The sequence below is a fragment of the Lynx canadensis genome, chromosome B1, assembly GCF_007474595.2.
Source record: "Lynx canadensis isolate LIC74 chromosome B1, mLynCan4.pri.v2, whole genome shotgun sequence".
Lineage (NCBI taxonomy): Eukaryota > Metazoa > Chordata > Mammalia > Carnivora > Felidae > Lynx > Lynx canadensis.
The window spans coordinates 123,180,986-123,206,983 of NC_044306.2; the positions used below are offsets into that span (position 1 = coordinate 123,180,986).

Here is a 25,998-nt window from a genome sequence, read left to right on the forward strand (position 1 = left end):
TGTCAAAGAATGTGGTCCTGTCCAATACTTTGTTGATGATATATCAGGTTTATTGTGGGGGAAAGGAAGGTGAATACAGATAATATACTGAACAATATAGCTAAAATGTCATGGGATTCAACCTAAAAAGTTGTTTGAACTCCAACTGTCCTTTTAGTAACAGTCTGCTAACATTCGCAACAAGCCATTCTTTCTCCTCCTAAGACATACTATAAACAACAACAACAAAATCTGTATGAGCTATCTGAGTGGACAAAGACAGCCTGAGAAAAATCCTACAGAAATATACCTGTACTCAAAGATATTATTCACTACAATAGCAAGACATCTAGAAAACACCAAATTCTAGTAGGGGAATACTTGTAGAAATTTTTATAGTATGAAATATAACATATAGCCATTAAAACAAGGGGGTAGATCTATGCATGCAAGTACATATATTAATTGGGAAAAATCACAAAGACCCTACTGAGAAAACATACAAATTACAGAATATTACAAATATTATAACTCCAATTAACCTAACTAAACACATACACATAAATATATGTGGTATGTGTATGTCCATCTGTTAATGTACAGGGGAGAAAAAAAAACCTAAATGTTAAACGCAGATACCTCTGGGAAAAAAAGATATAAAAAGGAAAGAAGTAAGTATAAAGGAAGATCGTTCATTTTTCTCTCATAATCTAGCATTAATTTTTTTTAAAATGAGAACATAATATGAAAGAATTAACATGTAGGGAAAAAAAACTGCACTTAAGAACTACACATTTCTATACACTTATCATGTTATACATATAACATACATTCCTCCTCATTTATCGGTCAAAGAAAAGAAAGATAAATCACAGAAGAGATAAAGGATGATAAGCAATCATCTGGTCCACCTCATCAAGGGATCCCCAAATCACCCGTATACCCATCACTGCTAAAACCCATGCTAACTCAGGCAGGGTAGAGGCAAAGCTGGTAAGGGCAAGGAAAGAACTGTGGAGGGACGAGCCATCTGAAGCCCATCAACACGTAACAGCTCTAGAGGGTGCCCAGCACTGCCACTGACCTGCGTCAATGGCTTGCATCAGGCACTCGTACGTGGTCTGAACCAGTTTCCGTGCTCCCTCGTCCACATCTCCGACAAAAAACGTCTCATTCAAGTCCCCGTGGTAGCCATTGCGATAAAGAGTGATGTCCACTGTAAAACAATGTACAAATATATAGACCATATTTTTGTTTCAAAATAGAAGACATTTCTCCAACATGACAGCATCAAGCAGCTTAATGAGAAAGACAATTTCTGCATTCTCAAACTAGACACTAATGGATATACAGTTATCGCCTGAAAGACATTCCTTGTCTGTCATGCAACTAAACTCACTGTGGCGGAAAAGGATGTGGTCACGCAGCACAAGCCAGATGGTGGTCTTTTATACTTACAGTACTAATTAGATCATTTATGTCAGAAGAAATGTATTGAGGATACATTCACACAAGATCAATAAGCAATTAATAACATTAAATGGAGGACTATGCTACGTTTCGACATTAAACAGAAAATACTGCTTTCACTTACTGTCTAACGCATTTTTTTCTCTTCCTAGTGAATCACTAAATAAAAAAACTTATGCTGTTCTACACTTATTTTTTTCAAAAACTCATTTGCTTTCACTTATTTGTGAATATTCACCCTTCCCTTTGTCAACATATTGAATACATACAGACTACTAACATACAACTGTAATACACTAAATGTATGTTAAATGAGTTTTTTTAAACCATGAATTTTGACCAACCTACAGTATCACGATATAGGTGTGTTGGCTAGCACGACACGTACATTCCTGAAAAACCTCACACATTATGTAATAAATGTGTAAAAATAAAATAACAGGTTTGTATGAAAAATAATAATTAAAAATAACAGGGTATGTATGAAAAACAGGGTTGGGCAAAAGCCATGGCCTTTGTAAACAGATACCCTAACTAAAAACTAACAACCGAACAAGAAGTGTTGGCTGTCTCCACTATCACTCCCAGTCAGCATCATAGGCAAAGCATCCCCTGCAGCCTTACCACTTGGGCTCATGCTTCCTCATCTGACAGGTAAGCGTTTGAAGGTTTCTGATTACTAATAAGACCAAGGTCATCAATATTAAAAATACCATCTAGGGATGTCTTCTTCATCGGTATTTCTTTTTATCGCAGCTCCTTCCTCTGCACTTGCAGCGTCCCCAGATAGTTTAACACAGTGGCCCCTGTAGCCACTTTCTGAATTTCTTACATCAAGGAAGGCATTTCTGTAGGATTTTACCTTTTTTTCTTAAGATCTTCACATATTACTAAAATTTTTTCATTCTCTGTAAGAAAGCCTGCCCTGATCTCTTCAACACCATTAGTGGACTAAAAGAAAAGGCGGGGGGGAGGAATGAATCCCACCTGAATCAACATTACTTACACATTTCACTGACATCTTCCACGATTTGTCAATCACAATCATGCTGGGCCAAACATATCATACTAGAAGTACTTAAAATCATAAAAAATGTTTCCACAGATTTAAGATTTCTTTAAAATTTTAAATACAAAAAAGGGATAAGTTAAAGACAGGAAGCAAGTAAAGAAAACACAAGTCACTATCAGACTCCCAAAACCTTGTTGTTGCTTTGCTCGTGGTGACAAAAGTCATGCTTACACATTTCTTACCGTTAACAATATCACCTTCTTGCAAGGGCCGTCTGTCTGGAATCCCGTGGCATATCACTTCATTCACTGAAGTACAACAAGACTTTGGGAAATTATAATAATTCAGGGGAGAGGGATAACAATTTCTTGCAATACATGCCTATAAGAAATTAAAATACAGAGAAAATAGTTTGGAATGTGCAAAAGAAAAAAATCTATATGCAATTAACCAGATTTTAAAATTTTTTAAATGTGAAAAAAACTGTTGTACAGATGCTCCTAATGAACTTATTTAATATATCATTTTAGAAAAAGTAATAAATATTATCTTAAACAATATACATCAGACTGTAGACAAACCAATATACTGGTAAGTGCAAAAGTAAAGCAATTTCACATATTATAACTATTTCCAAGTACACACAAATGTTACTATATGAAGATTCTAGTTTGGAATTAACTACTCTTTATTAAAAATATATTATTTAAAATAAAAAGATAATATCTAAAGCAAATATTAAATGTACTTTTAATGTTATTATATCTTATAACCAGCTTATATATATCCTTATAACCAAAAATGGAATACCAGCATAATTAAGAGATGACAAAGTACTTCCTGATACATTTTAATCACTACATTCACATGGAACAACAAGGGAACCTCTAAGAAAATGGTCTGGTTTTCCTTAACAAGTCTTATTTTACTTGGATGTTTTTACACAGTGGGAGTTACAACATATATAATTTCTGTTTCCATACTACCACACAGTCTTCAGACCAATAAATACTTGCATATAATATGATTTGTGAAATATAGCATAATTTTACTGGCAATTCCACTACTATTAGAAATTTAAATGAAGTTTCCTCAATTACAAAAAATATTACAACCAGTAACTATATGCCTGTCACTTTTCCCTTATTTGATGACATGCTTCTCACAGCCAGTATAAATAGTTTAGAGCACATAGCAAATTGTTTTGACTAAAAATGTCAACTCCATCATTTACAAGTTGTGTAACATTGGACAGTTAACCTCTGCCTCAGTTTCCCTATCTATACAACAGAGAGGACAGTGGTATCTAGCTCATGGAGTTGTTGCAGACATTAAATGAGTTAGTGAAAAAGCACCTGGCCTATAGCAAGTGTGCAATATGCTACTACTGCATACTACATATTTTATAACATAGGGAAGAACGCCCCAAAATCAGAATTTATAAATTTTGAATAAAAAATTTTATAAAAGTTTTTTACTGCTCAAGAAACCTCGTCAAATTCCGTTTCAAAAAGGTCGTCCAATTTACAGTAGCACAACCATGCAAAAAGAGTACCAGCTTGGGGTGCCTGAGTGACTCAGTTGGTTAATCGTCTGACTCTTGGTTTTTGGCTCACGTCATGATCTCCTAGTCCGTGAGTGAGTTCGAGTCCTGCATCAGGCTGTCTGCTATCAGCACAGAGCCCACTTTGGATCCTCTGTCCCCCCCTCCCCCCCGCCCCTTCCACTCAGCGCTCTCGCTCTTCTCAAAAATAAACATTTAAAAAAATTTTTACAGAGTACCAGCTTCATCTCCACAGAGACTGTGGAAATAAACGTCTTTAAAATACTTAACTAATTCAATAGGTCTTCATGATTTGCGTTTGATTACCAGAGCAGGTTTAATTCGTTTACCATATAATTTATTAACTAGTTTTGCTCTTGTCTTATGAACAAGATATTCATATAACGCGTGCACTCATGTATGCCAGGGTTTTAAGGTCTCTCCATGAAGGATAGGCAATCTACCCCTATATCATATTTAGTACAAACATTTACCTCTTTACTGCCTTTACAAATGGTAATAATGACTATTCAATATTTTCTTTTAAAAGATTTTTAATTTTTTTTTGTACATTTATTTTTGATAGAGACAGAGCACAAGTGGGGGAGGGGGAGAGAGGAGGAGACATAGAATCCGAAGCAGGCTCCAGGCTGTCAGCACAGAGCCCGGCACGGGGCTCCAACTCACAAACCGCGAGATCATGACCTGAGCCAAAGTCGGACGCTCAACCGACTGAGCCACCCAGGTACCCCTGTTCAATATTTTCTATATTGAAAGAAAGTAAAATTTTGCTTTCAAATTAGCCATTAGAACTTTCAGAATTTCTAATTTTTTAGAAGCCTAAAGCATCTAATAAGGTGGAAAACATTTTCAAAGCATAAAAGTCAAGTTCTTACTAAGTGTACAGCATGATCTATTTCTTCAGTAGTTACACCAGGTTTAATCATGCCAGCAGCAATGTCCAATACTTCCCTAGCAAGCTGTAAAAGAGAAACATTTAATACATTCAAGAAGAAATGAAATAGAAACAGAAATCTGTACCCTTTGTACTATCTCAGATTTTGTGAGAAATCTGTAAAATGAATTTCACCCTGAATACTATAATCTTGAATTTTCATTTTAAAGCTATTTGTATTTCTAATGTCCATCAATAAATATGTGTGTAAAAATATGTAAATAAAATCAGGCTAACCAGCTTAATAAGTAAGCATGACTGAGTTCCATGTGAAAATGCATATCCTAAGGAATCTAAACAATAATCAATCGATGGAAGTTAAGTCTTCTCACATTTCTATACTTCCTAGGTACAGCAGTCTCCTGTTATCTGCAGGGGATATGCTCCAAGACCTCCTGGATGCCTGAAACCACAGACAGTTCCGAAACCGACACATACTGTTTTTCCTATACATATAAACCGATGATAAAATTTAATTTATAAATTAAGGAGAGTAACAAATTGACAACAGTAATAATAAAACAGAACAATTATAACAACATATACTCTCATAAAAGTTCTGTGATTGTGATCTCTCTCTCTCTCTGAAAATATCTTACTGTACTGTACTCACCCTTCTTGTGATGTGAGATAAAATGCCTACATGAGGAGATGAAGTGAAATGAATGGTGTAGGCTCTGTAATGTGGCATTAGGCTACTACTGACCTTCTGACAATATGTCAGAAAGAAGATCACCTGGGTACAGACCGTGGCTGACTACAGGTAACTGAAACCGTGGAAAGCAAAACCACAGATAAGGGTGGGCCACTGAGTTTCACAATAGAGGCTTTTATTTAGCTTTATATAAAACCTCAAATTTGCCCTATGTTACGATGACTCGTGAAAATAAAATGACAAAATATGAACACTCGGTTCAATTAAAAAAAAAATACAAGGATCAAAAAATGGACTCCCAACTTGCCATAGTACTTTTCAAAAAGGCTAAGTAGAAAAGAACTGTTGCATAAAATTGTATGCTAACAATAGTTTAATGAAAAGTATGACTAGCCATAGTCTTACAATGGGACATTTGCTACCTTTGTAAATCAGCAAATCACTGACTTCATATCTAGAAACTTCAAGCCCATTTCCATCTATCTTATCTCATGAGGAAAAAATAACTCTTACCCTACATACAAGTCGCATCCCTTCTATGTCTTCAGATGAGAGTAATTTAATTTGAGAAGTACCTTTAAGAGCCTGTTCAGATTCAGACATTCCTGGAAAAGAAAATCAATAAGAAAGCCAAAATGAAGGTAAAAATGTAGTATTTATTAGCATAATGATCTTCCCAATGACATAATAATAGTCAAGTCTCATTGTTTCACACAAGAGTACCCCATAACTTAGGAGGGTCCAAGTCAGATATTTTAAAGAGATATTCTCAACATGAAAAGGAAATTTGCCCCTCACCACCCAAAATAAATAAATAAATAAACTTAAAAAAAAAAAAAAAAAGAGCACCTACAAGTCATTATAAAAAAACTCCTCCTCTAACTGGCAGGGAGCAACTTGTGCTACATATTACCTATCTTCCCCAGGCATCTCACTATTGGTATCTATAAACCAGAGAAGACCACGGAACCCACCTCAGGGGTGGTCAGGGTAGTAACGGGAGGAAGGAACACATGTAAACAGCTTAGCACAATGCCTGACATACAGTCATGAAAAAATACGTATCAGTTATAGAATCATCATCATCGTCATCACCACTATTTCTATTACTGCTACAGCCCAGAGTCTTTAGTTAGGCATTCATTCGAGGCCCCCACAATCTATTTTTTATCTAAATAGACACTACATAATTAAAGTAGAGGACACATTAAAATCAAAACAAGTGTTTGGGGCACCCGGGTGGCTCAGTCAATTGAGCGTCTGACTTCGGCTCAGGTCATAATCTCATGGCTCATGGGTTCAAGACCCATGTTGGGCTCTGTCCTGACAGTTCAAAGCCTAGAGCCTGCTTCAGATTTTGTGTCTCCCTCTCTCTCTGCCCCTCCCCTGCTCACACTCTGTCTCTCTGTCTCTGTCTCTCTCAAAAATAAACATTAAAAAGATTTTTAAAAAAATAAAAATAAAAAAACAAAAACTAAATAAAATCAAAACAAATTTTTAATCTAAAATTTGATGTAACAACACAAAATACATTATGTTGAATGTAGCCTTTAACAGCTATATCAACAGTGTTTTCAGAATTGGGCATATTTCTAAGAGGAGGAAAGAATCTTTAACTCTCATAAATGTTCTAGTGTGTCTTGGAAAAACATGTTTACATTTACTGAAAAGCCAGCAATAGAAAATTTCTACAAAAAAGCACTCCTTTCCTTTGCAGTAATTACCAAGCCCACAAATTGAAAAATGTAGAATCGGCACAGCAGAATTTACCTAACGGGTGATCAGCATAATCTGGTCTTTGAATATAACTTGGCACTGGCCTTGTTGGCATCTAAAAACATCAGAGAGATTAGTTAAAACCAATTCAAATCTGAAAGTAACTTTCATTATTAAAATTTAATAACAAAGAAAATAAAAGTAGGGGAAAAACACTAAAGATATAAGTTCACTCATAGCATATAAATGGAAAACAAGTTTTAAATGACATCTTAAATATCGTATCTATTTCATGAAGACTAAGCTTTACTTTCCTAATGTTAATGCCACTCCCTTTCTTAGGATATTTAAGAAATATCCAGCAAGGATTTGAGACGACACACAGACAACATGGTGCCCAAGCAAAATGACAAACCAAAAACAATAATAAAATGTACTGAAGTAAACATATAGCAGTATGCTCCTGGTCATTATCCCTGAAGGCAGGACTAAAGAGACTTTCTTATGTTTTTGTTATTTGTCCAAATTTTAAAAATTAAAGGTACAGGGGCGCCTGGGTGGCGCAGTCGGTTAAGCGTCCGACTTCAGCCAGGTCACGATCTCGTGGTCCGTGAGTTCGAGCCCCGCGTCGGGCTCTGGGCTGATGGCTCAGAGCCTGGAGCCTGTTTCCGGTTCTGTGTCTCCCTCTCTCTCTCTGCCCCTCCCCCGTTCATGCTCTGTCTCTCTCTGTCCCAAAAATAAATAAATGTTGGAAAAAAAAAAAAAATTAAAAAAAAAAAAAAATTAAAGGTACATTCCTTTTATAAAAAGAAAAACATCAATAAAGAGAATTTAAATATTTGAGAATGGCAGACAGATTTCAACTTAATTCCTATGTTATTAAGATTCTTGAGGTCCACCTGCCAAGAACATAGGAAGGGGTAGGAGTGGCAGAAAAGCCATACGTAAATTAAGGTGGAAATATATTCCACTTTAAAACAAAAAAAGCAAAAAAAAAAAAAAAAATTGGAAAATAGAAATATACTACCACTGTGCTGGCCAGAAAATATCTACCCTACCTCATTCTTTTTTTAAGATTAAAGAATTTTTAATCCGTTCACCTAAGATGTTTTCTCCTTTGTCCAGGACTGTCAATTATCCTAAAATCCAAATAATATATCATAAAAGCTAATGAGCTAGAATGCAAATTTCATCCTGATTATGTGATTCATAATTAGAATGTAAAACACATGTACCATTTCTAGGAAACTGAAAATTCTTAAAATTGGTTTAAAAGAATGCAAAATTTTTATTACCTTATTTACTCACCAGTGGATAATGTGGTCTGAGTTTACCAGTATATCGATAGCCTGCCCACGGATCAGTGTTAATATCACCTTCTAGAGTCCAGGAAGACACTTCTCGCTTGGCCTTTTCATCTTCTGGGAGGTGGATGGATGAGAAAAAGAGAAAGAAATGCTTCAGTGGTCAAGCTACTGAGCACCAGCATACTTTAACCATCACTTGTTTGGAAACCAAGCCACAGAGACCAGGTATAAAAATCTAGCAAACTTCCACCCTAATCTAAATCACCAAAGCTTCTGCTTCCCTGCTATGTTCATAACCCTATGACTCTTCAAAGATCCAAACGTCTTGGGAGAAAAGGCCCAAGCTAAACATATTCTAAGTTTTTACACGAAATTGAATAGGAATAGCTCCCAGAGCTCCCTTTTCAAAAAAAAAAATGCTAAATGTATTCTCTCTACAATGTCAATTTATAGGAAGACCATTTATTGAAATGTAAAATCTAAACCTAGGCAAAACTTCCCAACTGAGAGCAGATATTATAAATGGATTCTGTGCTCTTACTAAAACAACAGAGTCTAAAAAATTCCACAGCAAATTTAAAATAAAAAAATTCCCACTTAGCTGATGAACAGCTTTCAGATCAATATTTCAAAATGCTTTGAAAATTTTATAGTCATCATTTGCCTTTTTTCAGGAGGGGGGTAATAGGATGTAGTGAGAAAGTCAAAGATAAGAGGGGGGAAATATCAATAGAAAATTACTGAAAACTCATTAGAAAAATTAAAAATCACACACACACACTCACTCATTCCTACCAGCTTAGTCATTAATACATAATGTTATATTTACTGAAATGCACCTAAGAATTCTTTTCACATGGAACAGACCCTCAATGGTGTCTTATGTCCGCACCCTGACTGCATCTCTTATCCATCAACTAAAATAAAACTAACCTAAGACTTTAAGGGCATCTGGATGGCTCAGTTGGTTAAGCATCCAACTTTGGCTCAGGTCATGATCTCACAGTTCATGAGTTCAAGCCCCACATCAGGCTCCATGCGGAAAACTCAGAGCCTGGAGCCTGCTTCAGATTCTGTGTCTCCCTCTCTCTCTGCCCCTCCCCTGCTTCTGCTCTGTCTCTCTCTCTCTCTCTCTCTCAAAAATAAATAAACATTAAAAAAAATTAAAAGAAAAACTAACCTAAGACTTTACACAGCAGGAATTCAAATCCCTCCTACACCAAGTATCAACCTATACACTTCCCAACTCACACTGATCTTCTCTTGATTACTGTTATCAATGACTTTAAAAATCAGACTTCAAATAATTTCTGCAGTGTACAAGAAAAATAAAACTGCCCCCCCCACACACACACACGCTATCTAAAATATGAGACTCACACAATGTTAAGTTAGAAAGGAACAGTGAAATGGGTAAGGGCGTCCAAAGGTACAGACTTCCAGCTATAAGGTAAGTAAGTGCTAGGGGTGTAAAGTATAGCATGGTGACTACAGCTAACAACAAAAAGACAACTGAGACTAATTTACTCATCAATTTACAGATGAGGAAACTGAGGTGATGTGGCTCACAGGAGCAGAGACGTGGGAATGCTGGTTCTCAGTCCAGTAGCCTCTGCAGAGAGCCCTTCGTCAACTTGGGATTGCAAGACTATTGAGGCACAACAGACTAGAATGCAAAAATATAGCCAGTCTTGGGGCACCTGGGTGGCTCAGTTGGTTAAGCGTCTGACGTTGGTTCAGGTCATGATCTTGTGGTTCATGGGTTAGAGTCCCACATCAGACTCTGTGCTGACAGCTCAGAGCCTGAAGCCCACTTTGGATTCTGTGTCCCCCTCTCTTTCTGCCCCTCCCCCACTTGTGCACTCTCTCGCTCTCTCTTTCCCTTGCTCTCCCAGAAATAAAAAAATGAATAACCTTAAAAATATATATATAGCCAGTCTGTTCACATTACTTTGGAAGAAAATTCAATGATAATATTACAAATAAAATAAAATAAAAGAATAAGACTAGAAAATAATAGCAAAGGACGATGCCTGGGTGGTTCAGTTGGTTGAGAGTCAGATTCTTGATTTTGGCTCAGGTAATAATCCCAGGACTGTGGGATCAAAGCCCTATGTTGACTGTATGCTAAGTGTGGAGCTTGCTTGACATTCTCTTTCTCTCTCTCTCTGTCTCTCTCTCTTTCTCTCTCTCTCCCCCTTCCTCCCTCTGCCCCTCTCCCCTGCTCGCAATCTCTCATTCTCCTTAAAAAAAAAAAAAAGGGGGCGCCTGGGTGGCGCAGTCGGTTAAGCGTCCGACTTCAGCCAGGTCACGATCTCGCGGTCCGTGGGTTCGAGCCCCGCATCGGGCTCTGGGCTGATGGCTCAGAGCCTGGAGCCTGTTTCCGATCCTGTGTCTCCCTCTCTCTCTGCCCCTCCCCCGTTCATGCTCTGTCTCTCTCTGTCCCAAAAATAAATAAAAACGTTAAAAAAAAAAAAAATTAAAAAAAAAAAAAAAATTAAAAAAAAAAAAAAAAAAAGAATAGCAAAGGAAAAGAAAAGCTCTATCATGCTACTGAATTTTAGATCTTTCTCCCCTCTGGAGTTCAAGAAAGCCACTGTGAATGTGAATGTCAACAGGAAAACTGTTTCCCAACCCAAGATAAAAATGGACTCCACTCATTGCCCCTAGGGTCAAATATTACAGAAAACAGTTCAAAATACAGGCCAATTGATGCCTGCTTCAGCTATGAATTGCTTCAAGTGCTTCGTCTGAAATATGAACTTCCAGAATCATTTTCACCTGAAACCCAGACAGAACAGCAATCAAGATGCAGGCTTTCTGGTCTGACACACTCCTGGGGAAGGAGGAGGGAGAAGGAAGGACATAAGATCTTTCAAAGCTTCCTGCTGATCTGCATTCAGACCCTTCCACAATCTATTGTCAAAAGAAAATTAAAAGCAGACCTCCAACAAATATAACTAAAAGCTATCTAAACAAGTAAAGATTGAAATATGGCAATTTCTTTTCTCTATGTAGAATTTACCTAGGGAAATTTACACTTCGAAAGTAAGTTAGTTTACATTTTAGGCCCTCAATTTGAGGACACGTGGGTGGGTCAGGTTATAATCTCACAGTTGGTGAGTTAAAGTCCCACACTGGGTGAGCACAAACCCTGCTTCAGGTGAGCTCCAGCCCTGCTTCAGGTAAAAAAAAAAAAAAAAAAAAAAAAAACACGAGCCCTGGGTGAGCCCTGCTTCTCTCTCTCTCTCTCTCCCTCTCTCTCTCTCTTTCTCTCATAATAAAGAAAGAAAGAGAGAGAGAGAGAAAGAAAGAAAGAATGAATCAATCAATTTGATCTCAGCCTTAAATCCTACAAACATTAACAGACACCCAGTAAGTATGAATCGCACGAGAGTTTTGTAACAAAATTACATACTAATTGGTCTCTGTCAAAAGAATGAAAGCACAGGACAGTGTAAATAAAGATCTGTAAATAAAGCTGTCTTTGAAACATCATAATGCAAAAGGGCCAGGTACACTGCAGGGAGTGTCGAAGAGTACCTGATATGTGCAAGGTCTGGCCCAAAGTACATCATACCCAGGCCTCATTCTTTAAAAAGTTCTGTGCAAGCTGTCTCTTCCAGCCAGCTGATAACAAAGAACTACATATATCTTACATATGCCTGGAACAGGACTTTCTAATCACAATCCTGACTCCGTTCTTCCAGAGATGATTATTAAATAATTGCTGAGCATTTACTAGGCATTGTACATATGCTAAGCACTTTATATGGATCTGATCATTTAATCCTCACAGCAAACCTATAATTTCAGCATTTTGGAGATAAGGCTTAAAAGTAATCCATGCTCGAGTGTGAAGGACTCCACAAATCCCGTTTGGAGGCATCTTTGAGCTCGCCAAGCAAGCATGATGGGCAAAGCTCACCCTCCCAAGTTGAAAAAATTTATGGACAAGAAATTATCATTGAAATTAAATGGTGATAGACATGTCCAAGGAATACTGCGGGGGTTCGATCCCTTTATGAATCTTGTGATAGATGAATGTGTGGAGACGGCAACTAGTGGGAACAGAACAATATTGGAATGGTGGTAATTCGAGGAAATAGTGTCATCATGTTAGAAGCTTTGGAACGAGTATAAACAATGGGTGTGTTCACCAGAAGAAACCAACTGCCCTCACATGTCCCCTCCATAGCACCTGTTTTACTACAATATGAAAATCAGGTCATGCATTTTCATATTGAACTTTTTTGTTAAATAAACTTCTTTAATAGTCAAAAAACAAAAAAAAACAAAAACAAAACAAAAAAAAGTAATCCGTGCTCACAAAGCTTGGTGGAAGTAGTTCTCTGAATTATCACATAACACCTTCTCTCTGCAATCCAAAAATCAAGCTTGCTAGTTTCGAGGAGTAGAGGAAGAGAATAAATAGTGTAAAGTTTTTTGTTTTTTAAATAGAGTTTTCATATCATATTTCTGGCTATTCAAGAGATACCTGTAAAACATTCCTACCTTTTACTCTAGGCAAAGGTGACAAACACACTGAATGTATCAGTAATAAAGTAAAAACAATGATAACCTAAAACATACTATATTATTATTAAGATGTAAAGTGCTACAACTTTTATAGGTCAGACTAAAAGCCAATGCTACTGCATACATTCTGACAGGAGATACACATTGGACACTGTGTACCCAAGCCAGCATGTCAGCATTACATGCCTTTTTTTTTTTAATGTTTATTTATTTTTGAGAGACAGAGAGCAAGTGGGGGAGGGGCAGAGAGAGAAGGAGACAGAATCTGAAGCAGACTCCAGGCTCTGAGCTGTCAGCACAGAGACTGTCGTGGGGCTGGAAACCATAAATTCTGAGCTGAAGTCACACGCTTCACCGAATGAGCCACCCAGGCACCCCCTTTAAGGGCTTTGCAATCTAAGTGATCGTCTTCACTAGGACACATAAAAAATAAATACTCCATTGACTCATTTCTTTAACTGACACTTGAAATTTTCCTAAGGTCTTATTAGCTTCTGCAATCAAAACAACTCCAGGTCCAGATGGCTTCACTGGTAAATTCTACCAAATATTTACAGAAGAAATAATACCAGTTCTACACAATCTCTTCTAGAAAAGAGGAGGGAACATCTCCCATTTTATGAGTCTGGGATTACTCTGATGCCAAAACTAGGCAAAAATATTAACAGCAAATGTCAGACCAATATCTGCACCAACATAAATATAAATCAGGCCTCCTTAATTAGAGATCAGTACACATTACAGTTAAAAAAAAGAAAAGAAAAGAAGGGCACCTGGTGGCTCAGTCGGTTAAGCATCTGACTTGGACTCAGGTCATGATCTCACAGTTTATGAGTTTGAGCCTCGCGTCGAGCTCTGTGCTGACAGCTCAGAGCTTGGAGCCTGCGTCAGATGCTGTGTCTCCCTCTCTGCCCTTTCCCCAGTCATTCTCCCCCACCCTCAAAAATAAAATAAACATGAAAAAAAAATTTTTTTGAAGAAAAGAAAAGTTACTGCTTCCTATGTTAGCTCACTATTGTTTCTTTGAACACGGTGTGATCTGTAATATGCTTGGCTCCTTGCCAGTCCAACATTCTTTTCCCCCGATCCCTTTTCCAGCTATTCCTCTTCGCCCTGGATGTTCACCTTCCCCTACACCATTCCCTCCTCCAGAATAGTCATCCTCAATGGTATAGTCAGGGTCAATTTAATAGGGTGTAAAAGATACAGGGCTGGCCAGCTGAGAGCTGTCTCCATCCAACAGCATAACATAGCCCAAAGGGATCAAGAATAGTGCTCACCCCTAAGAAAATCATCTCCAAAAAATCCAGGAGGGCACCATTTAAAAGAAGGCACCATGTGTAAACACCAGAGCTATAAGTAAAACGCAAACGGTCTCAGTCCAAGGCAGTAATAATTATGTTCTTTTTACTTAGGGAACATGAGCTATTTAATTCTCTTGGAGTGTAGGTCATAATAGCCCTTATTTCCTGTAGGAATCCAAAATTAACGAAACACACACACTTCAACAAGTTAACATATGCATGGGGTAGAGACCCATTCTCAGCTTTTTTACTAACATACTGTTTCACCTCAACCTTTCCCTTCCCTGTGCTTTAACTTCCTGGATATAAAATGTTAATAACTGGCTCAAAAGAGCTCTAACAATATCTAACACATCAGACATACAATACTTAATGTGTGACTTAAGTTACATATTAAATAAAAGTAAATGGCATTTTTAAACCAACCTCTATACTGTACTTTGATCTGAAGTAACAAACCCTGTCATTTATGCTTTCTTAAACTCTTATGTATTCATAATCGTATTTCCTCATTTCTAACCACAATTCCTCCCACAATAACCTAACATTTCCATTAAATGTAGACTTCACTTATAGAACCACAGAAAATAAGTCTTTTTAAATTTTAATTTCCCTTTCCTTCAAATGGTGGTTGAACTGACCTCAATGAGGTTTTAAGATATAAATATATACATATGTATATACATACATATATGAAATAATCTATCTACTTTATTAAACCAGCAAATTCCTAAAAAATATACAGTTAGATGAATAAAAAATACCAAGAGCATTAAGACGAAACTTAAGATGGATGAAGACTGTCTGCCAAGCCTTCATCCATTAGGATGGCAATGCTTTAAGACCAGAAAGCCCTTGTCAATTTTCAGGTAACTGTTACAAATTGTCTTAAGCCCTTAAGCCAGCCCACTAATGAAATGAATTTACAGGATGAGTAAGTAAGCCAAAGCAAGAAAGGGCATGTGAGTTGGCAATAGATCCATGCTGCTGACAGCAATAGCTAAGAAGCAGCTAATCGTTTCACTTTGTTGTGTCTCACAAAGTAACTTTAAAAAGGAAAATTGAGTATCTAGTTGCAAGTAATAAAACATCAAAAAACAAAGTAATAAAACTTTGAAACAGCAATCAAATTGAAACTAAACAAAAACAAGAGGTCTGGCTAAATTTAGAACCCAGACAGCTCATGTGCACCTGCCTACAACACGCAAACACTTCTAGCGATGGAAAGAGGGTGCCAAAAAATTAGGACATTCTCAGGTACTGCTCAAGAAAAAGCCATCTATCCTAGCAACCATCTCATGTTTTCATGTTACATACAAGATTAACAAAGACAGTACTCAGCCACATTTTATTTGCATGTTTATGCACCACAAAGAATAAAAAATTTTAAAATATGTGCTAATTCTAGAACATATAGGGATTACACTTTCAGAACATTCACATATACACTTTCAGAACTGGAAGACTTCTAGTCTTCTGCAAAAAGCCACTTCTAAAACGATTAACACAGAGATGTGTAATTTTACTTACTTGCTTTCTTATGCAGTAACTTGTGAGTTGCCCAACTTCCTTTAAAACATTCCTAAAAGAGCAAACATGAAAATTAGTGTCAGACCTTCCTTAATCAGAAACATTTTAAGGAATACTGTATGTAAGATACAGTTACTGGAAACTCTGCAAAAATCTAAATCAGTTGAGTTTACTATATTCAGTATTTAGGAAAGCTTAAGAAATGATGATATCTATTTAAAAGTTCACTTCAAAAACCATCCTAAACTTGAGAGTACTTCAAATAAGCAAGAAACATCAGCCTATATTATAAATAGTAGTCATAGTCAGGGCGCCTGGGTGGCTCAGTTGGATGAGAGTCCGACTTTGGCTCAGGTCATGATCTCACGGTTTGTGAGTTCGAGCCCCACGTCAGGCTCTGTGCTGACAGCTCAGCCTGGAGCCTGCTCCGGATTCTGTGTCTCCCTCTCTCTCTGCCTCTCTCCCACTCATAACCTGTCTCTCTCTCTCTCTCAAAAATAAATAAACATTAAAAAAAATAGTCATAGTTATATTTCAATTTTATGTCACCAAATTATTTTTAAGCATTTGAAAAGAACCATGACCGGGGCGCCTGGGTGGCGCAGTCGGTTAAGCGTCCGACTTCAGCCAGGTCACGATCTCGCGGTCCGTGAGTTCGAGCCCCGCGTCAGGCCCTGGGCTGATGGCTCAGAGCCTGGAGCCTGTTTCCGATTCTGTGTCTCCCTCTCTCTCTGCCCCTCCCCTGTTCATGCTCTGTCTCTCTCTCTGTCCCAAAATAAATAATAAAAAACGTTGAAAAAAAAAATTTAAAAAAAAAAAAAAAAAAGAAAAGAACCATGACCCATGTCATACACTGGAGGGATGGGGGGGGACACACAAGGAAAATTTTGCAGGTTTTTCCATTATTTATAGTTTGATTCCTAGTTAGTTGTATCCTCATTGTTTTCTACACACTGACAATCCTACACTGTAAGTTCAGTAAGGGAAGGGACACTGTCAAGTTTACCATCACATGCCCAGAGGCAACCGTAGTGGCTGCTACACAGTGGAGATTCAGTGCGTACTTGCTGATTGATCAGAATGGATGAATGATGTGAAAGATTGGACTTTTCACTTAGGAAAAAAGTTCATATGACATATTTCAGACACCAATAGGAAATACTATATTGGGAAAATGAACTCAAGTAATAAATTGAATTCAAATAATGAACTCAAGTAATAAATTAGAAAAATGAATTCAACCATAGATCTTATGTATGCTTTGATTTTTATAGTATTTCCCTCAAAGAGTTTAAAATCACTCAAACAAATCAGCACAAATACTAAGAGAATTCACGAACTCCTACAAATGTTTTGACTTTGCAAACATTAAAGAGTAAGTAATGGATAAGAAAAAGCAAAGACAAAAGTAGAAAGCCTCCCTAGGACTATGTAGTAATTAAAGTACATGACACCAGTGTCGCTAAAGCTACTCTCCCTAAAGGTTGTCCACGGGCTCTGAGGGGTTAGTTTCTCCCTCCAGGGCCAGGATGTTCACTACTTCTCCTTTCCTCTCCTTGTACCCTACACAGCCTGTAACTGTTTGCATTCAGAAAACCCAGGTCAGAGGCACCTGGGTGGCTCAGTCAGTTAAGCATCTAACTTCAGCTCAGGTCATGATCTCAGGGTTTGTGAGTTCAAGCCTCACATCAGGCCCTGTGCTTATGATAGGGAGACTATCCTGGATTACACAAGTAGGCCCTAAATACCATCATCATGAGTATCCTTATAAAAGAGAGGCAAAGAGAGGTTCACCCACACAGGAAAAAAGGTAATATGGCCAGAAGGGTAGAGATTGGAGAAATGTCGTAGAGCCTCTGCAGGGAGCATGGCCCCACCATCACCTTGATTTAGACTCAGTGAAACTGATTTTGGACTTCCACCTCCAGAACTATGAAAGAATACTCTGCTGTTGTTTTATGCCACTATGTGGCAATTTGTTAACAGCAGCCACAGGAAACTAAGACAGTAAATAACAAGACACCAGGGCACAGCAAAAGAATGAATCCAATTACTACAATGAGGGTGAAGGATCAATTACAGTCTTCTTGAAGCTTTTTTTGCTTACATGTACTTATTCATGGGGTCAACTCCCAATTATGCATGGTGATTTTTATTTATGTCTTAAAATGTGTTTATACTTATTTATTTGAGAGAGAGAGAGAGAGAGAGAGAGAGAGAGAGAGAGAGAGAGAAGGAATGAGCCAGGGAGGGGAAGAGAGACAGAGAGACACAGAACCCAAAGCAGGCTCCAAGCTCTGAGCTGCCAGCACAGTTCGACATGGGGCTCGAACTCACGAACCATGAGATCATGACCTGAGCCGAAGTTGGACACTAACCAACTGAGCCACCCAGGCGCCCCTTTGCATGGTAATTTTTAAATGGGATGAGGAAAGGCACATGACTTATTTTAAGAAACTTAATTTCATTCAGCAATTTCAACCTCTTCTTTTCCTCCCCTTTCCAAATTATTCATCATCATGGATAAGACTGACAAGAGGGAGGAGACAGATTGGAGTTTCACTTGTTTTTCCCTTCTCCCACCCTAGCTGGTAACAAAGATGTTTATGGCAGTAAGACATTCAGCAAGGAAAAGTTCAGGGACGAGGAAAGAAAGGAGTGAGGTATTCAGGGTGGGTCCTAGAATACCAGTCTAAAAGTCGGCCAGGCCTAGAAGCAAAATCCCACCATGGCTGCATGCTAGGTGCACCAATGTTTTTCTTCAGTTCAAGACCATGACTCCAATGTTTCCTTAAACCAGACAAACCATCTGCATGCTAAATATGCTTGGTACAATTTTCAATTCATTTTCATTATGCCAGCTTAGAATAAATCAACTGAATGTCTGCTCAATGAGAACAATATATTGCTAAAGTGGCTTACACATCTCCTAGGAACAAATAGAACCACTATTGCAGCACTGCTATAAATAGACTTCCCTGAAAAAAATTAAGGACAGATTCTTGTCCCATCACATACACCCCCTTCTCCAAAATCCTAAGGTACTCCAATTGTTACGTAAGCACAAGCACAGTTTGTGCCCTCAGCCTAGCTATCCCTCTTCCTGCCATCACTGAAATTAGGACATAAGAAGGCAGAAAACCATCAAAAAATGAGAAGAAAATGTCAAGAACAATACAGAAGAGACTTCTGGACAGAGCAGGGTTATCAAAGGTGACCCTGTAGATACTCTTCAGCTCTACAAGCCTAGGATTCCATCTTACAAGTAATTATGGAAGACATTACAAGTTCTCAAAAACTTAAAAATGTGACAGTAGAAATGATGATCTCAAAGTTAACCTCTCCCAAAAGCAGACTGAAATGACAAAAAGTTGAAAATAACGAGATGGTATTTGTGAAACAAAGGACTTGCAACCAACAAGTCTGGGGCACCTGGCTGATTCAGTCAGTAGAGCATGCGACTCTACCTCAGGGTTGTAAGTCCGAGCCCCATAATGGTGTAGAAAATTACTTACAAATAAAAAAATTTTTAAAAATCTTAAAAAAAAAAAAAAAAAAACAACAAGTCTAACATCTGAATAATAAAATTTCAGGAAGAAAAGGGCGAGGAGAAATCAAAGAAATAAAAGTTTTCCATAACTGAAAGACAGGAGTTTCCAGACTGAAAAGACCCCCAAAGAATAAAACGCAACTTGCCCAAGGATACAATATGAAATTTCTCAACACTGAGATAAGAGAAGATCCAATAAGCTTCCAGAGAAGGGGGGAGAGGGGGGCATAAATATGCAAAAGATTATGAATCCCATGGCAACAGACTTTTCAACACTGGAAGCTAAATGAAAATGGAGAATATAAAAATTCTGAGAAAACAATTTCCAAACTAGAATTCCAAACCCAGCCAAACTGAAAATCAAGTGTCAGGGTATATAACAAGACATTTTCAGAATCTCAAAAATCTACCTCCTGTGCCATCTTTCTCAGGAAGCTATTGGAGGAGACAGTGCATAAAACATGAGGACTAACCAAGAAAGAGGATGATGTGATACAGACAAAAGAGAAGTGAAGGGCGATGCTTGAAGAGGGATATAAGGAGGACTGCTCCAAAGCAAGCCCAGGGAACAAGTTATGGCTGGAGGTCAGAGAGTTCCCAGATAAAACCGATTACATGCCAAATGTATTTAACAGTACTGAGAGGAATTCTATGAAATTGTAGAAGAGTCTGGGAATGAATCAGTAAACGACCAAAGGATAGTGTTAAAAGAACGGGAAAGAGGGAGGCCTGGCTGGCTCAGTCGGTGGAGCTATGACTCTTCATATCTCAAGAGTTGTGAGTTCCAGCCCCAAGTTGGGGTAGAGCTTCCTTAGAAAGAAAAAAAAAAAAAAAATGGATAATAGGGGGCACTGGACTGGCTCAGTCAGAAGAAGAACATGTGACTCTTGACCTCAGGGCCATGAGTTTGAGCCCCATGTTGAGTGTAGAGATTATAAATAGATAGATAGATAGATAGATAGATAGAATGGGATATAGAGGAAAGCAGGAAGGGGATTTGTAAGTTAGAAACATTTGTCTAGGTATGTGAAATAATTTGAATAACCAACTAAAAAGTTACAAAAAGTCGGGGCGCCTGGGTGGCTCAGTCGGTTAAGCGTCCGACTTCAGCTCAGGTCACAATCTCGCGGTCCGTGAGTTCGAGCCCCGCGTCGGGCTCTGGGCTGATGGCTCAGAGCCTGGAGCCTGCTTCAGATTCTGTGTCTCCCTCTCTCTCTGCCCCTCCCCCATTCATGCTCTGTCTCTCTCTGTCCCAAAAATAAATAAAAACGTTGAAAAAAAATTTTTTTTTAAAAGTTACAAAAAGTTATTTTAATTAATTATGGACATTTTGCCTCCATGATGTTGAGACAGTAAACATAAACCCAATCAAGAAACATCTAAATTACTTTATTGTGAGTTAAGCTTCTATACAAAATATTTTAAAACATATATAGTGCTAAAAAAAAACTCTAAGTTTAAAGTATGAATAAAATCAATATCAATATTTTATCAATAAAATCAAAATCAATATGAAAAAATCAATAGGTAACTTTAGAAAGAAAACACAGACTTTTAAAACTAGGAGAAATTTACAATTTTACAGAAGATGAATTCAAGGGGCATATGGGTGGCTCTCTCAGTTAAGTGTCCAACTCTTAATTTTGGTTCAAGTCATGATCTTGCAGTCATGAGATCGAACCCCGCATCAGGCTCTGTGCTGGTAATGGAGCCTGCTTAAAATTCCCTCTCTCCCTCTGCCCTTCCTCTGCTCACGCTCTCTCCTAAAAAAAGAGAGAGACAGAGAGAGAGAGAGAGATGAAACCAAGTAATCTCCCACTCAACAGGACTTCTATCACACTGTAATATATGTTACATAAAACTATGAGAGAGATTTTTTAAATGCTATTATATAGATAACCATTTTTCAAATGAATTTTATGTTCTACAATGTAATAATTTAAAATGCTTGCTCACTGCCATATATATATATGTCTAGATATTCAAATGCAGTTTAAAATTAAAAAGTAAACATCTTCTATGTCTAATGATACCATCTAGGTTGAATACCCACTGTATCAATTCCTTTAGTGTGATACTTAACTTTTTTTTAGATCACTGAATCTTTTGAGAATCTTGGGAAAGCAATCATTCCCCTCCACAGAAAAAAAAAATCCATGCACATATAAACTCATGCACCCAATTCTACTCATTTATTCATATAAATACAGAATGCACATTATGACCAAAGCACTTGCAAGGTGCTAGGCATTCAGCAGTGAACAATATAGGCCTGTTCTAGACAAATATTACACGGCTAATTACACAATTACACAGTTTAAGTCATAAGGGCTAAAAAGAAAAAATACATGGTGCCGTTAAAAGAGGAAGAAGACAAAAGCTAAAGATATAGTCAGGGATCAGATTAGGTTAAGGATTCTGGTCTACTCTAATAACAGAAAGCCACTAAAGAGTTTTAAACCAAGGAATAACCTGAAAAAGACTGAATTCCTGGCATCCCTGATCTCCACCAAACCCAAAATCAAAACCCCTTTTTCTAAATAATAGCCTAAAGAATGGTCTTAAGAATTGGTTTTTAATATAGGCAGTCCTTGCTTTGCATAGTAGTACAGAGCCATAAAAATGACCAGGGCAAGCTATAACCATACAAAGAATCTTGTAAGAAATTGTAAGAAATTACAATTGTTCCATGACCTTTAAAATTTTTTGATAAAACATTAAAAAAAACTCTGTCAGTTATAAATATATAGAGAACTGGGGGGTGAAGGAATAAAAGTAACACTTATGTACACTGTAATACTGAGAATTAGAGTGTTTTGTTTCTTTATTTAAAAACTTAGCAAGGGGGGCCTGGCTATCTCAGTTGATCTCAGGTCATGAGTTCGAGCCCTATGCTGAGTGTGCAGAGATTGCTTAAAAAAAAAAATAAAATTTTAAAAAATTAAAAAATAAAAACTCATCAAGACTAGTTTGAACAACGTTTAGCCTTCTTCCCACTGGTAACTTATGAAACGGAGTGAGCATCTTTTTGTGTTTGGCAAATTATCCCTCTCCTTTCTAGATGTGGAGCAGCTTCCAAATTTTATCCTTTGCACTTTCAAAACCTCTGAGACTTCCTTTAAAGTTTTTGTTGGTTATCGTTTCCCCTGAGACACTGTCATTCTTTTCAGCACAACCAGTTTCCTCATTGTGTCAACAAGCTGGCCTCACAGAGGTGCTCTGACTACTCGTCTCGAGTTTCTAGAATGGTGAGCTATGCCAACATTCCCATGGTCAGCTACTTTTTCTACAACCCCATTTATGTTCTATTTAGATTTCACTTCCAGCATTATCATTTACCATTTCTTTGCTGCACTTTCATCTTTGTTGACAGATTCCTTCTTTCAATTACATTTGTAAAATATCACAGAAGTTCTCACTGAAAAACAAGAAAGCACCACAACTACAGGCTTTGCTGTCTGTCTGGATGAGAACTGAATGACGGATGCACAGTGACCAATCACTGACAGGTTTTGAAAGAAGGGAGTGACTGGTCACCAATCAAGATGCACACCTGTGATTTACATAGTGCTCCTAGGACTGAAGAATTAGCCCTCAAGTGTGTACTTTATGAAATTACTCTGTGATGTTAGGAGACTTGGTTTTGTTTAACTAAACTATGGTAACAAAACTCATGCGTATCAAAACTGCAAAGTAAGATCTGCCTTTAGGGGGCACCTGGCTGGCTCAGTTGGCAGAGCGTGTGACTTGAGTTCAAGCCCCTCATTGTGCAAATAGCTTACTTAAAAAAACAAAAAAACAAAAAAAATCTGCCTTTATATAGTTGGCACTCTCATACAACCTATTTATAAAACCTTTCTAAATGGGTTAAGTGAACAAAAACGCTTCTGCATCACTCAACATCTTTTTTTACCCTCACAGAAGCTGACACACATTTCCGTAAGTTAAAAAAAATCTCTATCCCAACTGATTCATTTAGAGAACACAGAAGTTTACATACCAATTTGAATGGGGGCAGGAGGGAGGGGTACGTACCAATCTGAACAAGAAAGGGTAGGGGAAGAACTATCAGAGAGGAGAGGTAAAAGAAGCATTTAAAATGTTGCCAAAAATTTAGTATATTCACCTAATTTTTTAATACTAAAAAAAATACTGCCTACTTATTACTAAGGATAATTCATAATTCATAAAGGGTTTCTAAGTAGGGACAATTCAAAACCCACAAGGCTTTGTAAAACATTCCTTTTCAAAACTAACGTTAGGGCAGTGGCTAAAATCATGGACTTTGAAATCAGACTTGTATCCTAGCTTGGTCACTTATTAAGCTGTGATACTGGAGAAAAAAAAAATCTTAGTATCTCTTCAGTTCCACTTTCCTCAACTGTTATGTTGGGAAAACAATTAGGTTAAATGTGTGGCCAATAAGTGCTCAATTCTAATTGTCATCCATTTTACTTTTTCAAGCAATTTAAATTTTAACTTTGAAAAGATGATGCACCTACATATCTATCTTTAACATGTTGTCAACCCTGGCCCAAATTCCTGGCTTGTGAAAACTGATGGCAATTAGGCAGCTATTGCTTACTGTGAGCTTTGTATCTGACTGGCATCATTACTGCCCACAGAAGCTGCACAGTGGGGAAGGGGATGCAACCCAAAGTTCAAACTTGCTCCTAACACGTAGACCATCAGAGAACCCAGTCTACTGGCTCAAGGTGTCTGAGTACAACCTGGGACCAATCTCTGGCAGAATACTAAGCTATGCAACCCTTAGAAAGCCAGGCCACGAAGACAGTGCTCCAGGAGAAATCCTCCAATTTTGGTTCAAGAATCAGAGTTCGTGAGTTTGAGCCCCGCGTCAGGCTCTGTGCTGATGGCTCAGAGCCTGGAGCCTGCTTCAGATTCTGTGTCTCCCTCTCTCTCTGCTCCTCCCCTGATCATACGCTGTCTCTCTCTCTCTCAAAAATAAATAAAGATTTAAAAAAAAAAAAAAATCAGGACAGGGAACTCCTAATGCTCAAAGAGCATGGGTATCCACCTTCTCTCTCTTCTATCCTCTCACACCCCAGACCCCAAAGTGATCCTGAGGTGGCCATCTACTACATGAGTTTGTAGGAGCCAAAGTTCTGAGGAAGGGGCATTTTCCTTCCCTGATCAGTGCAGAGAGGGTGGGATTAAACCCTACTGCTTTTTTTTTTTTTTTTTTGCCTCTGCCCTCTCGCCATTTGGCCACAGATACAGGCACAGTCATGAAGTGTGCAGCAAAGCAGGTAACTAAACCGCAGCTTACTGGCCAGAAGACCAAAAAAGAGAATTCCCAAAGAACCAGAAAGTACCTGCAAGTTGTTCCAGAAAGGGAACTTACGGAAAGTTGTCCATAATACAATAAACTGATGCTTGTGAGAAAAGAACTAATCGAAAATCCATCATCCATGTCTCAGACCAAGCACTGGGTCAGAAGGCAGGTAAAAACTCATAGCCTGAATCTAACCAGATTAATAGCCTGCTAAAACAAAAATATCAACATTCTCCATAGGATCTAAACAAGACTCAAGATCTCATAATATTCAAAATCTCCAGGATACAATCTAAAATTATTTGACATATATATTGGGGTGCTTGGGTGGTTCAGTCACTTAAGCATCTGACTCTTGATTTCAGCTCAGGTCATGACCTCATGGTTCATGGGTTCGAGCTCCACATCAGGCTCTGTGCTGACAGTACAGAGTCTGCTTGAGATTCTCTCTCTACCCCCATTCATTCACTTTGTCTTTCTCTCAAAATAAATTTTGAAAACTTTTTTTAAAAACTATTTGACATAGGGGCACCTGGGTGGCTCAGTGGGTTGAGCGTCTGACTTCAGCTCAGGTCATGATCTCAAGGTCTGTGGGCTCGAGCCCCGCGTCCGGCTCTGTGCTGACAGCTCAGAGCCTGGAGCCTCGTTCCGATCCTGTGTCTCCCTCTCTCTCTCTCTGCCCCTCCCCACTCACACTCTGTCTCTCTATCCTTCAAAAATAAACATTAAAAAAAATTTTTTTTAAATTCAACAAGGCATGAAAAATAAATATAAAAGGCATACAGACAGGGAAGGCAGGAAGAGGGAGAGGGAGAGAGAGGAGAGAGGGAGAGAGAGGAGAGAGAGAGAGAGGGAGAAAGAGGGAGAAAGAGGGAGAGAGAGGGAGGGAGAGAGAGAGGAAGGAAGGAGGGAAGGAAGGATCCTCTTTCAAAGATGACATAATTATCTATATAAAAATACAGCAGCACCTGGGTGGCTCAGTTGGTTGAGCGTCCAGCTCTTGATTCTAGCTCAACACTAAGCATGAAGCCTGCTTAAGATTTTCTTTCTCTCTCTCTCTCTCTCTCTCTCTCTCTCTCTCTCTCTCTCCCCCCCTCCCTCTGCTCCTCTCCTCTCTCCTTCTGCCCCTCTCCCCCCCGCTC

General features: G+C 38.1%; 1 protein-coding gene and 1 pseudogene across 1 annotated transcript in view; one reads left to right on the top strand and one right to left on the bottom strand.

Annotated features, from left to right (window-relative positions):
* METAP1 (methionyl aminopeptidase 1) overlaps nt 1-25,998 on the bottom strand; it is a 59,973-nt gene that overhangs the window by 14,321 nt on the left and 19,654 nt on the right. The window contains exons 2-8 of the mRNA XM_030313392.1: nt 16,011-16,062; nt 8,639-8,751; nt 7,385-7,445; nt 6,128-6,219; nt 4,901-4,984; nt 2,704-2,842; nt 1,064-1,195 (exon numbers count right to left, since the gene is read on the bottom strand). Of these exons, the coding sequence (XP_030169252.1) occupies nt 1,064-1,195; nt 2,704-2,842; nt 4,901-4,984; nt 6,128-6,219; nt 7,385-7,445; nt 8,639-8,751; nt 16,011-16,062 (673 nt within the window). The remainder of the gene's footprint in view (nt 1-1,063; nt 1,196-2,703; nt 2,843-4,900; nt 4,985-6,127; nt 6,220-7,384; nt 7,446-8,638; nt 8,752-16,010; nt 16,063-25,998) is intronic.
* Nucleotides 12,551-12,780, top strand: LOC115512401 (annotated as a pseudogene).